The following is a 14,676-nucleotide window of genomic DNA, read 5'->3' as shown; positions in this document are numbered from 1 at the left end:
TTTATGATTAAGTAATAAATTAATTATCTGGGACTGCAGGCTTAGCTTGGCCCCTTTTTGTGATTCTCAGCCAGTTGGTCTGGACTCTCCTTGTGAGGGCCAAATGATGCAAAAGATGCAAGATCTGTATGTTAAGTGGCCTGTACTTTCTTTACTCAACCCTGGTTATTTAATTTTAATAAGAAATTGGAGAAGGACAATGCTTTGTAACATTAGAAGGATTCTAATATTAATATGATAAGAATAGTGTTATGTTTTTAATGTTATGGCTTTTTTTTCTTTTTGGGTTACATACGGCCATACATGGGGGTCACTCCTGGCTCTGCACTCAGGAATTACCCCTGACGGTACTCAGGGGACCATATGGGATGCTGGGAACCGAACCTGGGTTGGCTGTGTGCAAGGCAAATGCCCAACCTCCTGTTTAATGTTCTGCTTTAAGAACAATTTATCATTGTTGAAAATTCAGAATCTTCTGAAAATTTTAAGATAATGAAATACTAGTGTAATTTATGTTGAGAGTTTATGAGATATGTTCTATATAATCTTTGATTTTTACTTTTTAGGAAAATAAAAGTTTAGCATTATGACCATATCTATCTAAAAATAGAAAGTTTTGACATTCTGATATATACTATATGCTGAGGTATACACTAGGATGTTTGAAATAAAATGGTTTATATTATGATTCATTTGCACAAAAAGGTTAAAAAAATATTGAGCTGGTGAGTTACTACAGGGTTGAGGCTTATATTGCACAAGACTGCCCCCAGGCTATCCCTGTCCCTGGTTCCTTAGCACTGCCAGGAGTGACCCCCTCTGAGCACAAAGCTAGGAGTAAACCCTGAGTACCACAGAGTATGGCCCTGAATCTAAAAAATAAGTAAATAAAAATTATATCCCAATCAGAGTATCACTATCAGAGTATCATTGTCATCCTGTTGCTCATCGATTTGCTCGAGAGGGCACTAGTAACCTCTTCATTGTGAGACTTGTTGTTACTGTTTTTGGCATATCAAATTCCCCATGGATAGCTTTCCAGGCACTCTGAGAGGGGCGGAGGAATTGAACCTAGGTCAGCCACGTGCAAGGGGAACGCCCTACCCTCTGCGCTATTTCTCCTGAATTCATCGTCGCTTTATTCTAGTGGCAGCAACTTTCTTCTGCAGGGCCAGAGAGGAAATTTCCCCCTAGTCTTCTTAGTTCTTTTGGGGCTGGCTGATAAGTCAAAATTAACATCAAATATTTTAACAGGGAAAATGAACACGTTTAATTCTATCCATATAAAAATCTCCATGGATTTAAATTATAATGTAAATGGGCTAAAATGAAAGTATTTGACTTGAGGGATGAGTGGGCTTTTTAAGACAAGTAGAAGGTGATTCATAAAACAGAGATCACATAGTCAATCTGTGATTACATGTTTGCTCTGCTATGTAGCTAGGTTTTTCTGATGCATTATTTCAGGGGAAAACATTCATTTGGAGCAGTATTCCTAATCTTTGTTCTTCTAGACAATTAAAAGAGCGGTAAAATTTTTCTTGAGCCTGTGGCCTTGGTTGACCTTAGCACATAAAAATCCACACACTGAAGTGACATGTTTAGGAAAACACGGTTCTCAATGTCTTTAGGGAGGCCAACCCTTCACTTCCCTAGCTATTTCATGTATTGAATACATTGTTTATAAATCCACATGATGTTTCGATGCTTAGAGTAGAAAACCCAAACAATAATAAGATAACACTTCAAGATAAAAATTAATTTTTATCTCAATGAAAGCCCAGGATCCCAATCCAAAACTAGAATATGGGACCCAAGTACCTTCTTCACTGTTCTACTATTCTCTACCTGGCCTCTCAAAAACACCCCTAGTCTGATGGCAGCTGGATCTCCAGCCATCAGTCTACATTGCAAGGTAGAAGAAGAGGGAATTTTCTTTAGGATGAACCAGCTTAGGGAGGGCTGAGAGAGGACCTCTCCTGAGTCAGCTCTCTTTGAGCGACTCTTGGCAGACTTTCTGCCAGGAGCTCCACTAATCTCTCATTCATTGGTCAGAACTTAGCCACATGGTCACACAGAGCTGCACTGGAATCAAGGAATGTAGTTTTAAATTCTTGGCAGGAAAATAGATACCTAAAAGACAGAGTTTTGTTGCTAAGGAGTGAGTAGAGAATGATGTTGAGGCTGACAGTACCACTGTGTAGGGATTTTTTTGTTTGTTTGTTTTGTTTATATCATGTCCTGGGTTTGGGAACTACTATCTTTCAAAACACCTCCTTCTACTTCTGCTATGAGCCATGGTTTCTTAATTTAGAAATCTGGCTTAATTTAGAAGTCTTGTTTCTTCTGTGAAATATCATTTCTTTATTTGGCAATCTTGTCTGACTCTTGCTTTCTTCTTTCCCTCTTGTCTTTCAGCTGTTTTGGAAAGAAGTAAGGTTTAGCTTTCTCCATGTTCACCATGAGCGTGACACTTTCCCCCCTGAGGTCACAGGATCTAGACCCCATGGCTACTGACGCTTCCCCCATGGCCATCAACTTGACGCCCACTGTGGAGCAGGGCGAGGGAGAAGAGACGATGAAGGACGTGGACCCAGACCAGCAGTATGAGAAGCCGCCCCCCTTGCACACAGGGGCTGACTGGAAGATTGTCCTCCACTTGCCTGAAATCGAGACCTGGCTCCGGCTGACGTCAGAGAGAGTCCGGGACCTGACCCATTCTGTCCAGCAGGACTCGGACAGCAAACACGTGGATGTGCATCTTGTTCAACTGAAGGTAGGGTCAGTCTCTGGGCCCAGGCTCCCTTCCTAACAAAAATCCATAAAGGAAAGTAGCACCTCAAGTCTAGACTCTGGATTTCCAAGGAGGAAATATTCAGAAAGGAAAATGAAGAGCAGATTTAAACTCATTATCCTTATAGATAAACATGGGAAAAATTCATGCTTTCCTTATTTTATTTCTTGTGCTGACTATCTAGAAAACAACTGACTTAGGGCAAAATGCAAAATATGCTATGGGAGGGGTGTTTCATCACAGAAATAAGTTTCGGTGAATAAAAACTATTACAAAAATTTTCAAAGATGTTTCAAGATAAAGCATTAGACTGAGTTAGGATAGTGTATGTGTGTTTATACACAATATATTGTCATCTCTGTTGAAGTTGTTGCTGAATTTGTGATAAACAGTAGATGCTGGCATGGTTGAAAGGCTGTATTCTACTTTTCACACCTTTTATCCAGATAGTCCATCATGAAAAACAAAGTTGACTTCATAAGAACTCTATACTTGATACAGCTAAAAAGAAAAGTATGTGACTTCTAGAGCCCTGAAAAAGCCCGACTGTTGATAAAAAAATGAAAAGGAAGTCTGAGAAAAGAATGCTATTAATAGAATTTTGGGCCAGGGACCAAAAATATTATCTAATCTTGTCCTGCCATAACTAGTCCTCTATTATGGGTCACTGAGGAGAAACATGCTCAGGTTAATGACCAGCAAAGCAATGCAGGCTTATTACTGATGAAGGTGTTGCTCTCAAACCCTAGTGTAGATTTCTAGTCAGCTAGACAAGATCTTAAAGTCAGATGAGAACCTTTGCCTAAGCTGGTTCATCCTAAACTATCTGAAACCAAAGATCAAATAGATTTTTGGCTGTTAACCCTTAAATGGCTTATATTATGTAGCCAACAGCATTAAGGGAAAATATGGGTAGTTAAGAGGGCATGTACCCCACACCTCTGAGCTCAGCCTCTGCTCCAGAGAGAATGTACCCAAAAGAGGGACAAAGGATATCCTTGCTGAGGGGGAGAACTCCTGAGAGGAGGGAGTGGGGAGAGGGAGAACGACAGGAGGAAGGCAAGGGAGAGGGTCCTTCTTTGTACAAATTCTTGGGAAGGCAAAAGCATGAAAAGATAACAGAGAGCTAGGACATCATCAGTTTGGTGGAAGCCTAGTTAATTTTCCACATGGAAATGGGGAATTATACCTGAGTCCCAGAAACTGTCTTTTCATATAGAAGCAGTTTTCAAGCAAATTCCATGACACTGGAGAAAAAGGGGAGTTGGGGACTCCACTTTATCTCTCCTCTCCTCTGTCCCTCTACTGCAGAACAGGGGAACATCTGGCTCACAAGACAGAAAAGACTCAGGAAACCCTCTGATCTGGCCCTGGTATCAGACAGGTGTGCTTGTTATGGATGGACTCCCTGCAGCCTATCTGCCTATATTGTATGGTGTGAGTTATGTAATTATTTTCCAAATGGTCATTGGCAGAAAAAAAAGTTTCCCTAACCTTGTCCTATGGCTTCATTTATCTGTGACTCTCATACATAGGGTTGAAATGCAAGGCAAATTGACGATTGCTCTTCAGAATCTTTTAGATTGATACAGAAAAGGTGGTAGTAAATGATAATGAGGAAAACAGAAATAGCTTTATCCACTAATAGTGCTGGTAAACATTTCTAGAACCTTAATGTGCTGATTGCTTCATTTAATTTCATCAGTAATACACTTCAATGAAAATTTAAATTCTGGTTCTAAATAGGAGTGTAAAGTTTGTGTTCAATTAATTAGCCAGTGTTATGATTAGTGCTTGAGAAATCACCTCTAGGTGGATTTGTTTGTCTTGCCTTTTGGAATCACCTATTACTTACCTCAGTCAAAGGCATCTTCTACCTGCCTGCGCTGTGGTCCCTGTCTTGGTGTGGTTTGTCTCCCTACTGAGAAAAAAGATAACAGAGCATAAAATCAACATGGCAGTCAGTAGTTAATCAATAATTGTTAAGGGATGAATTGAAATGATATGATGGTAATTTAAGTCTAGGACATTCATCATTGCTTTTTTTAAAAATGCTCTTTTCACTAAGTGATTTATTTAATCAATTCTCCATAATGTTCTCAAATGTTCTATAGTAATAAAGCTCTTCACAATGGACACAAAGTTACAATTGTTGGTCAGTGAGCTGTGTCCTCCTCTGGGCAAAGGTTTGATTTTATTCTTGTAATTTGTGTAGTTGTTTCTCCCTTACTTAATATTGCTTTATTTAACCACATAAGCACATGGATGTATCAAAAAAAATGAACACGAGTCACTTTTCCAGATTTCTACACTGATGCACAAAAATAAAAGGTGAAGTTGGACAAGTGCTTCATGTGTGCAGAAATATAACAAAATCGCCATGAAGGAGCAGCTCTCAGTGGGGTCACAGGGCAAAATACAGGGGCAGACTCACCTGGGCAAAGCCTGCCAGCTGCTGCGGGGCGTCCCAGCTCCACTGCTGCTACCTTTGTGAAGTACTCCATTTTCTTACTCAGAATAGAAAAGAAACATTCCAGAAACACTGCGGCAGTATAAGTTGTCCATGGTTTCAAGGACTATTTTCAGTGAAAATTTAAAAACCTTCAAAAATGTATAGCCATCCCAGTGCCTTCCCAGGAGCTTAATTGAAGTTTTCTGTTGTGTTTCCGAAGCTTTTCAAACTGGATATGCTCAATGAGATTCTTCATCTTCACAAGTTCAGTAAGAGACAACATTTTTTGCCATACTCATGTATGACTTCCCACCTTAGATAGATATAGACATATGCCAGCATATCCTGGGATCCATCTCTAAAACATGCCTAAAGCTAATCACCTCTCCCTATACTGTTGCTGCCCCCTCCTTAAATTGCATCACTACTCATCTAGGCTACTTTGATAGCCTCCTATCACCCTATTTTTTCAGTAGAATATTTTAAAAAGGTAAATGAAGTCATACTGTTCCTTTGCTATGCTTTTTTTTTTTGGGGGGGGGGGACACATGAAGCAATGCTCAGGCTAGCATTCAGGAATTACTTCTGGGGACGGATTACTCATGGGGGACGGATGCTAGGGATCGATATTGAACCTGGGTCCTTGTCCTACCTGCTATGCTGTTTCTGCCCCCCCCCCCATTTGCTTCCTGTTGGATTTGAAGTAAGACTCCAAACTCTTGTATGGCTTTACCTCTGCCTTTACCTGTTTCTATGACTCTGTTCATGTCTTTTATTACTTTCCTTTTCTTTAGAAACCTCCAGACTCATTGGAAGTTCCAAAGAAGTGTTAGATTAGCTCTTGCCTTACAAGAGGAATTTTTCTGATTCTTTTATTTAAAAATTCTTCCTCCATTATTATTTGGTAGATTCTGTGTTCTCATCGCACAGAGGCACAGCCAACTTCTATCAGGAGACATAAACATGTGAGAGGACATGGAAGAGGTTGCGAGGAAGAAGGGAGACTGTGCCATGTTCAGTGAAGAGCAAACAGGAATGGTCCTTACCTAATACTTTCCTGCCTCACGCCCCCTTTCATGTTTCATGTTCTGAGCTTTGCCATCATAGTCTTTCCCACTATTGTGTCAATTAGGATATATTTTGAAAAACCGGTTGAAAACAATGAAAACATTGAGAGTAGACTCAGATTATGATTTTATATTAAAAGCTACATTCTTTAAAATTTTTTTATTTTATAAGGTGGTTCACAATATTTGATTACAGTTAATATTCAAACACCCATCCCACCACCATTACACATTCCCACCACCAAATTTGGGATGTTTCCATCCTAAGCCCCAATCCCTGTCCCAAAGCACAACCGAAATAATATATTTTGTATTGTCTGTTATGGAAAACTGCTGAAAATGCTATAAAAAGTATCCACAGAGGAGACAATGTGAAGATTGTTCTATTTTGGCAGGGGCAATTAAGATATTCTTTAGAATATCACTAACATGTTGTTAAATATTGAGTGATGTGAGCCTTTGTATATATATATCTGAAACTATATATATGTGCATATATATATTTCTGTGATTTGTTGCTACTGTTTGAATCCCATCAAATGTGGTATGGTACTTATGCAGAATGGGTAGGGAGTGTCTTAAAATGTGTTGCACGGATTCGGCCATGCCTCCAGAAATGCATTCACTTGTTTGTGAGGCTCGGCCTGAGTGTGTGGGGAACAGCCTTTAGCGTGGCAGTGGTTGGGTTCTGGAGGTATTTAGCTGCTGGGGCTGGGTCCCTTGGGGCGGGGAGGGCTCTCATCCACCCCCATCTGGGGTGCCCTAAGTGAAACAAAAAGCTACATTCTTTTTTCTTTTCTTTTCTTTTTTTTTTTTGCTTTTTGGGTCACACCCAGCGATGCACAGGAATTACTCCTGGTTCTACACTCAGGAATTACCCCTGGCGGTGCTCAGGGGACCATATGGGATGCTGGGATTTGAACCTGGGTCAGCCTGGGTCGGCCGCGTGCAAGGCAAGTGCCCTACCCACTGTGCTATTGCTCCAGCCCCAAAAGCTACATTCTTAAATAAGCTATTCCTGGTCTTTATTTTAAAAATTCATTCTCTCCCCCAATCCTTATCCAGTTCATTATCCAAATTATGTTTCAGATGCTGCTTACTACCAGCTGCAATTATCTGTATGTATTTATGTTAACTCAAAGGATTTCAAATTCTTTTCTCTCTCTCTATTGCCCAGGATAAGGACTGGACACTTGATAGAGTTTAAACTCTATGTTTAAACTTAAACATAGAGTTTATGTCCCTATGGTCAGTGCCTTCATTATTCATAGACAAGTTTGTATTGGAAGACAAGGGTGAGGGTTAAATTTGGACAAAGGCATTTTATGAATCAAAGCCCAAGAGCATTTGGGGCATTACTCTCCCCTCAATAAAAATCTCTGTGTGATTTGTAAGTCTTAGAATCTTGCCTGGGGAATCTTCCCAGGAGACCCAATTTCCCCCTGTAGGCTTGTGCCTGTTCTTCTCATCCCCATTCCTGTTTGAAACTCTCTGTTTGGTAATGAGTTTGGCCAATTAATTCCCTCTAGCTCTTTGCAGCTGTAGACCACTCCTTTTATTTATAGGTATCTGTAAGCAAAATAAGAGGGAAAAGGACAAATAGGGAATCTCACTCATCTGTAGACTGTAGAGAGACAGGTACATAGAGCAGTGGCAAATTTTTGTAATTGGAATACAGAACCAATTACCAAACAGTGAGGGGAGGGAGTTGGGGGGGGGTGCAGAAGACCAGAATAGTAGACACATAGGGATAGTGGTAGAGGATTGTGGGCATTTTGGTAACGGTGTGTGTGTGTGTGATAATTTTGTATTTCAATACCATAACTTTAATACTATTGTAACTATCTAGGCTATAATAAATTAAACAATTCAAAGAAGAAAAGTGACCAAAGGTTTAAATAGCTTTGTTTGTGATCACTTGGTTGATTATTTTTTTTCATTTACCAAAGAACACTCTTGCAACATTTTTTACAAGTTATTATGGAATTTTTTAAAATTTTTTTTAAAAAAACTATCACCATGACTTACAAAGTTACAAAGATATTTATGAGTTTCAGGTGTATATTTTTCCATTAGGAGATTTTAAAAATTGTGTCCTCCAGGATAAACTTTACATTACTGTTACAAAGTTCCTGAGGGAGAGAAGTGTTTGTTCTAGTGAGTGAATAAATATTTCTACTTTAAGATTAAAATAGGGCCCCAGTCCTAGTCTGGACTCCTCGCCAGGCTGTTTCACATTGGGCGCCCAGAGCGGGGGTGGAGCAAAGCCCTCTCCACCCCAAGGGACCCAGCTCCGGCAGCCAAAAACCTCCAAAACCCAACCACCGCCATGATCAAGGCCGCTTCCCACCCGCTCGGCCGATCCTCACATATGAGGAAACATATTCCTGGACACATCATAAGACCCTCCCTACCCATTCTTCATAATTACCACACCACATTTGATGGGAAATATATATATATGCATATACACATGTTTTCAGATATATAAACCAAAGCCCACATCACCCAAACTTTAACATGTTAGTAATATCCTATAGAATGTCTTAATGGCTCCTGCCCAAATAGAACAATCTTCACACTGTTTCCTATATGAACACCGTTTTGTAAGAATGTTCAGCAATTATTCATAGCAGACAACATGAAATATATTATTTCGGTTGTGTTTTGGGGCAAGGATTGGGGCTTGAGATGGAAACATTCCAAATTTGGTAGTGGGAAGGTGTAATGGTGGTGGGATGGGTGTTTGAATATCAAATGTAATCAAATATTGTCAACTAATTTATAAAATAAAACAATTTAAAAAGATTAAAATAGGGAAATGAACAATATATTATGCTATGAGTTTTTTCTATTATTTTAAACAGATTGTATTATACATAATTTTCTTAGCTTTTAGATTTTTTTTATTAAGAAGTACAAGAAGCCAGCTGAACCATTTTTAGAAATTTTCCCTCTTCTGACTTTCCTTCTTTAGATTTAGAGGCTGTGCTGTGAAGGAAAATTAGACTAAGAGCCTTAAAAGGTATTGACTTTAACTGAGACCTCTTGTCTTGGTGAATATATTTGAGTACTCAGGCCAATTAGGACCCTGTGCTTTCTGATTAATGGTCCTCTTGGAATATTATTTGTGTTTCCTGGAAACATGATAGCAGGAAAGAGGCAGGACTGAGATGAGCTGGCAGTCTAGAGGATGTAGCTGGATGGTAAATAGTAACTTAGAGGGTCCCCAAATAACCTGCTCTAGATAATTTCCACTCCCACCCATCTTCAGATGAAGTTTGTGTCTGTATCTTTCTTGTGGAACTGATTCTCAAAGTTCAATAGACTGTTTACAAAATGTCTTACTGGGCGGTATTGAAACAGATGCGCCTAGCATCTGGAATTAATCCAGAGATGCAGCGACTCACACGGGTTCTGGAAGACATTATGGGGAAAGGTCATGAATATTTGCCATGGATAAGGTTGACACATGAACTGTGACTGGTGAACTGAAGATGATCTAAGTCCTACGACGAGTTATTCATAGGCAAGGATCATCCCTCACACGGCTCCACCTCAATGCAGGAGGGAGGGAATTGTGTTTGGGACTCAGTGTTGATGTGTTTCTGAGCTGGAACAACTAAGTGGTCCCTGGAAGCTGGCGCTACTTAGTGTGGGTACCAAGAGGGGCAGGGCCTATTTTGGTGGACCTGTCTTAGCTGATGCTTTCTCTGGGTTACTCTCTTCCCCTCACCTCACAAGGCATGAAGGGAAAGAGTTCCACCAGTAATCTGGGGCTCGAAAGATTCTTATCTTAGTGTTAATAAGAAAATATGTGGTGCAGAAGCTTAGTTTAAGATAGTCCCATTTGTTAATCTCTGTTTTCACTTGCTTGGCCAGTGGTGTGTCATCTTTGAAGATACCTTTAGCTTCAATGTCGTGGAAGTTTTGTCAATCTTGTCTTCAGTGTATTTTATGGATTCTGGTCTGGTCTGATGTTGAGGTATTTAGTTCATTTTGATCTGATTTTTGTACATAGTGTTAGGTAGAGATATGAGTCCATTTTTTTTGCATGTAGTTGTCCAATTTTGCCAGCACCATTTGTTAAAGAAGATTTCCTTGCTCCACTTCACGTTTCTTGCTCCCTTATCAAAGATTAGGTGATCATATATTTGATGGTCTGTATAAGGATATTCAATCCTGTTTCATTGGTCAGCAGCTGTGCCTTTTTTCCAGTACCATGCTGTTTCAATTATTACCCACTTTGTAGTAGAGTTTGAGGTTAGGGAAGGTGATGCCTCCCATCTTCTTTTTTCCCCAGAATTGCGTTAGCTATTCGCAGGGGTTTCTTTTTCCATATGAATTTCAGGAGTGTTTGATCAACTTATTTGAAAAATTTCATGTGTATCCTTATAGGGATCGCATTGAATCTGCATAATGCTTTGGGGAGTACTGCCATTTTGACAATGTTAATTCTCCCAATCCATGAGCAGGGGATATCTTTCCATTTCCTTGTGTCCTCCTTTATTTCGTGAAGTAGCATTTTGTAGTTTTCCTTGTATAGATCCTTTACCTCCTTAGTTAAGCTGATTTTGAGGTACTTGATTTTCTGAGGCATGATGGTGAACGGGATTGCTTTTTTCGTGTCACTTTCTTCTTTCTCATTATTTGCATATAGGAAAGCCATGGACTTTTGGGTATTGATTTTATAGCCTGCAACTTTACTATACAAGTCTGTTGTTTCTAGGAGTTTCTTGGTAGAGGCTTTAGGGTTCTCTAAATATAGTATCATATCATCTGCGAAGAGTGAGATCTTGATTTCTTCCTTTCCTACCTGAATGCCCTAATATCTTTTTCTTGCCTAATTGCTATTGCAAAGTACTTCCAGTACTATGTTGAACAGAAGTGGTGAGAGTGGGCATCTTTGTCTTGTTCCTGATCATAGAGGGAAGGCTCTTAGTTTTTCCCCATTGAGGATGATTCAAAAGAAACAGTGACCAAAATACAAAGACAGTGAACAGAATGGGAAAGGATATTTACCCAATACCCAGTAGGTAAGGGGTTAATATCAAGGACATACAAGGCATTAGTTGAACTCCACAAAAAGGAGACATCCAACCCCATCAGAAAATGGGGCAATGAAATGAACAGAAACTTTCTCAAAGAAGATATCCAAATGGTCAAAAGGCACATGAAAAAATGCTCTTCATCACTAATCATCAGGCAGATGCAGATCAAAACAACAATGAGATATCATCTTATACCACAAGACTGGCTCACATCCAAAAGGTGTTGGCTCGGATGTGGGGAAAAAGGGACTCTCTTTCACTGCTGGTGGGAATGCCTACTGGTTCAGCCCTTTTGGAAAACAATATGGATGATCTTTTAAAAATTAGAAATTGAACTCCCATTTGACCCAGCTATACCACTTTTGGGAATATATGCTGGAGAGGCAAAAGAGTATAATAGAAATGACATCTGCACTTGTATGTTCATTGCTGCACTGTTTTTAATAGCCAAAATCTGGAAAAAACCCAAGTACCCAAGAACAGGTGACTGGTTAAAGAAACTTTGGTACATATACATAGTATACACAATGGAATACTGTGCAGCTATTAGAAAATATGAAGTCATGAAATTTGCATATAAATGAATCAACATGGAAAGAATCATGTTAAGTGAAATGAGTCAGAAAGAGAGGGAGAAACATAGAAAAGTTGCACTCATCTGTGGAATATAAAGTAACAGAATGGGAGACTAACACTCAAGAATAGTAGAGATAAGAACCAGGAGGTCCACTCCATGCCTGGGAAGCCAGCCTCAAATGCTGGGGGAAAAGGCAGCTCAGATAGAGAAGGGAACACCAAGTATTTGGAGGACCAGCTGGGGTTGAGAGATGCAAGCTGAATATAGACTATAGATCGAACACAATGGTCACTCAATGCCTCTAGTGCAAACTACAACACCCACAAGGAAAGAGAGAACAAATGGGAATGCCCTGCCATAGAGGCAGGGGGTGGTGGTTGTGGGAGGGATACTTGGGATCACTGGTGGTTGAGAATGGGCACTGGTATGACTTTGTATCTTTGTATGACTGAAATGCAAGCACGAAAGTTTGTTAAGTATGTAACTGTACCCCACGGTGATTCACTAATAAAAAATTTTAAAAAGTATGTTCAAGCCCATAGCATCCAATTTATACTGTCTACCTGTGATGTGGTGCAAAGTGATGCTTACCAGTAGACATGTTTTTTCCTATTATTAGTGCCTGAATTTGAAAGAACTATTTGAGCTCATTAACCACTAAAAATGTATGAAATAAAAAAAATTGCTGAACGTTTGAAAGACTGATTTCAGATATTTAAAACATCCAGTTGTGTTTCTAAATTTAGAAAAGATAAGTTTCAACTATTATTTCCCGATCTTCCTATACCGACATGCAGTGCTGGAAAACTGTATACATACTTTTTTGAGGGGCGAAGCTATTATTTTTATCATGATTTTGATTATCTAGAAGTTTCATATTTAAGCCCTGTTTTGTGTTAAATTCAGATTCCAAAAACGTAATTCTATTTAAAACACGGAAGGGCAACATGGAAATCTTACTTTGATACTTTCTAACATTTGTATGGAAGATCTTTGGGTATGCATGAGTTACAGCCACATGAGTAGAACTTAGGATGGGAGCATTGATGGTCAAAGTGTATCACAGATATCACAAATATCATAATTATAAAGAAACCATGAAAACAGGGTTTAGGAAAAAAGTAATAAGTATTATGGGATGATTTCAAAATACTACCAATGAGAAAAGTGTGAATAAATTAGGCATTATTTATATTAAATAAATAATTGGACTTTTTTTTTTACTTAAAATGATTTTCAGTATAGAGTCAGTAATAATGGCCAGTTTTGTTATATATTTCCTGAGTTTTGTTTTTGTGTTCAACCTGGTAGTGCTTAGGCGCTCCTCCGGGCTCTGTGCTTGGGTGGTGGTGGTGGTGGGGTATGTGGTGCCAGAGCTTGAACGTGGGCATCCAGTATGCAAAGCTTGAGCAATCACCTTTCGAATTGTCTTCCTGGCACTTAATCATTGGTTTTTATGTCATGAGTATGATTAGGGATGAGTTGGCAACTGACCAGAAGTAGGATATGAATGAACTCTTTCTGTGCCTAAAAAGTTTTAACTTAAGTAACATTTATTGAATTTTTGATATGTAACAGACCTTTAAAAAACAGCATTTGTTCACGATAATTTGTTAGACATCCAGTATTCCATGCCAATCCCACCACCATTATACCACCGTTATGTCTTCCCTCCACCATTGTCTCCAGTTTTACCAACTGCCCCTTAAGCCTGTCCCCATAGCAACTTTGTAAACCACAGTGTTTATATAAAGTGTAGGTGGGACATTTTACATACATAGGCTTTACCTATTCTATGTAAATTCTAAAATACATTTATTATTTATTATTTATTTATCTTTTTTTAAATTTATTTATTTTTAATTAGAGAATCACCGTGAGGGTACAGTTACAGATTTATACACTTTTGTGCTTATACTTCCCTCATACAAAGTTTGGGAACCCATCCCTTCACCAGTGCCCGTTCTCCACCACCCGTAAACCCAGTGTCCCTCCCACCCTCCCCATTATTTATCTTTTAAATTGAATCACTGTGAGATACATAGTTCAAAGCTGTTCATGGTTGAACTTCAGTCATACAATGTTCCTACACCCATCCCTCCACTAGCGTACATTTCTTAATACCAGTGTTCCCAGTTTCCTTCCCAATTTCCCCCTGCCTCAGCCCCCACCAGCTTGCCTCTACGAAAGGCACTTTGCTTCTCGCTCATTCTCCTTTTGGTCATTATGGTTTCCAATTCAGGAACTAAGAGGTTATCATGTTTGTTTCTTTGCCTACTTTCAGCATGCAGTTCTTATCGAGAATGATCCAAAATATATTAATTAGAATTTCTTTAAAAAGTTTTATTAATGGCAGGTGAGACATGATTATCATAATGAGATCCATGTATAAAATAAAATTTAATGTAGTATACTTTAGATTCCCAAATTGAAAACATATATATATATACAAGAATAGGCATTTTATTAGTACTAAATCATTTCAATTTTCTTATTTACATAGGTCTAAATCATATAGCAACCAAAAATTGGCTCTTATTTATTTTCTAATCATTCTATTTTCCATTTCTTAAAGTATTGTTGGAATAAGCAATATAAAGTAATTTTGTTATGTTCCTAAGGGGGCAGGTAGCAGTTGGGAGGGAAATGGGATATTGGGTGGAGGGAAGGTCACACTGGTGATGTTGAAACACTAAACACTAACTGTATAATGAAAAACTTTGTAAATTATGGTG

At 38.9% G+C, this 14,676-nt stretch overlaps 1 protein-coding gene and 1 pseudogene across 3 annotated transcripts in view; one reads left to right on the top strand and one right to left on the bottom strand.

Annotated features, from left to right (window-relative positions):
- Nucleotides 1-14,676, bottom strand: part of LOC129403315 (uncharacterized) — a 637,601-nt pseudogene that overhangs the window by 158,040 nt on the left and 464,885 nt on the right.
- AKAP6 (A-kinase anchoring protein 6) overlaps nucleotides 1-14,676 on the top strand; it is a 520,466-nt gene that overhangs the window by 120,519 nt on the left and 385,271 nt on the right. For all 3 annotated transcript variants that reach the window (XM_055130131.1, XM_055130130.1, XM_004612112.2), the window contains one exon: nucleotides 2,419-2,776. In XM_055130131.1, coding sequence (XP_054986106.1) covers nucleotides 2,453-2,776 — 324 coding nt within the window. In that variant the 5' untranslated portion in view covers nucleotides 2,419-2,452. The remainder of the gene's footprint in view (nucleotides 1-2,418; nucleotides 2,777-14,676) is intronic.

Source organism: Sorex araneus, chromosome 3 (assembly GCF_027595985.1).
Source record: "Sorex araneus isolate mSorAra2 chromosome 3, mSorAra2.pri, whole genome shotgun sequence".
In the NCBI taxonomy this organism is placed as follows: domain Eukaryota; kingdom Metazoa; phylum Chordata; class Mammalia; order Eulipotyphla; family Soricidae; genus Sorex; species Sorex araneus.
This window is presented reverse-complemented; position numbering and strand designations above follow the sequence as displayed.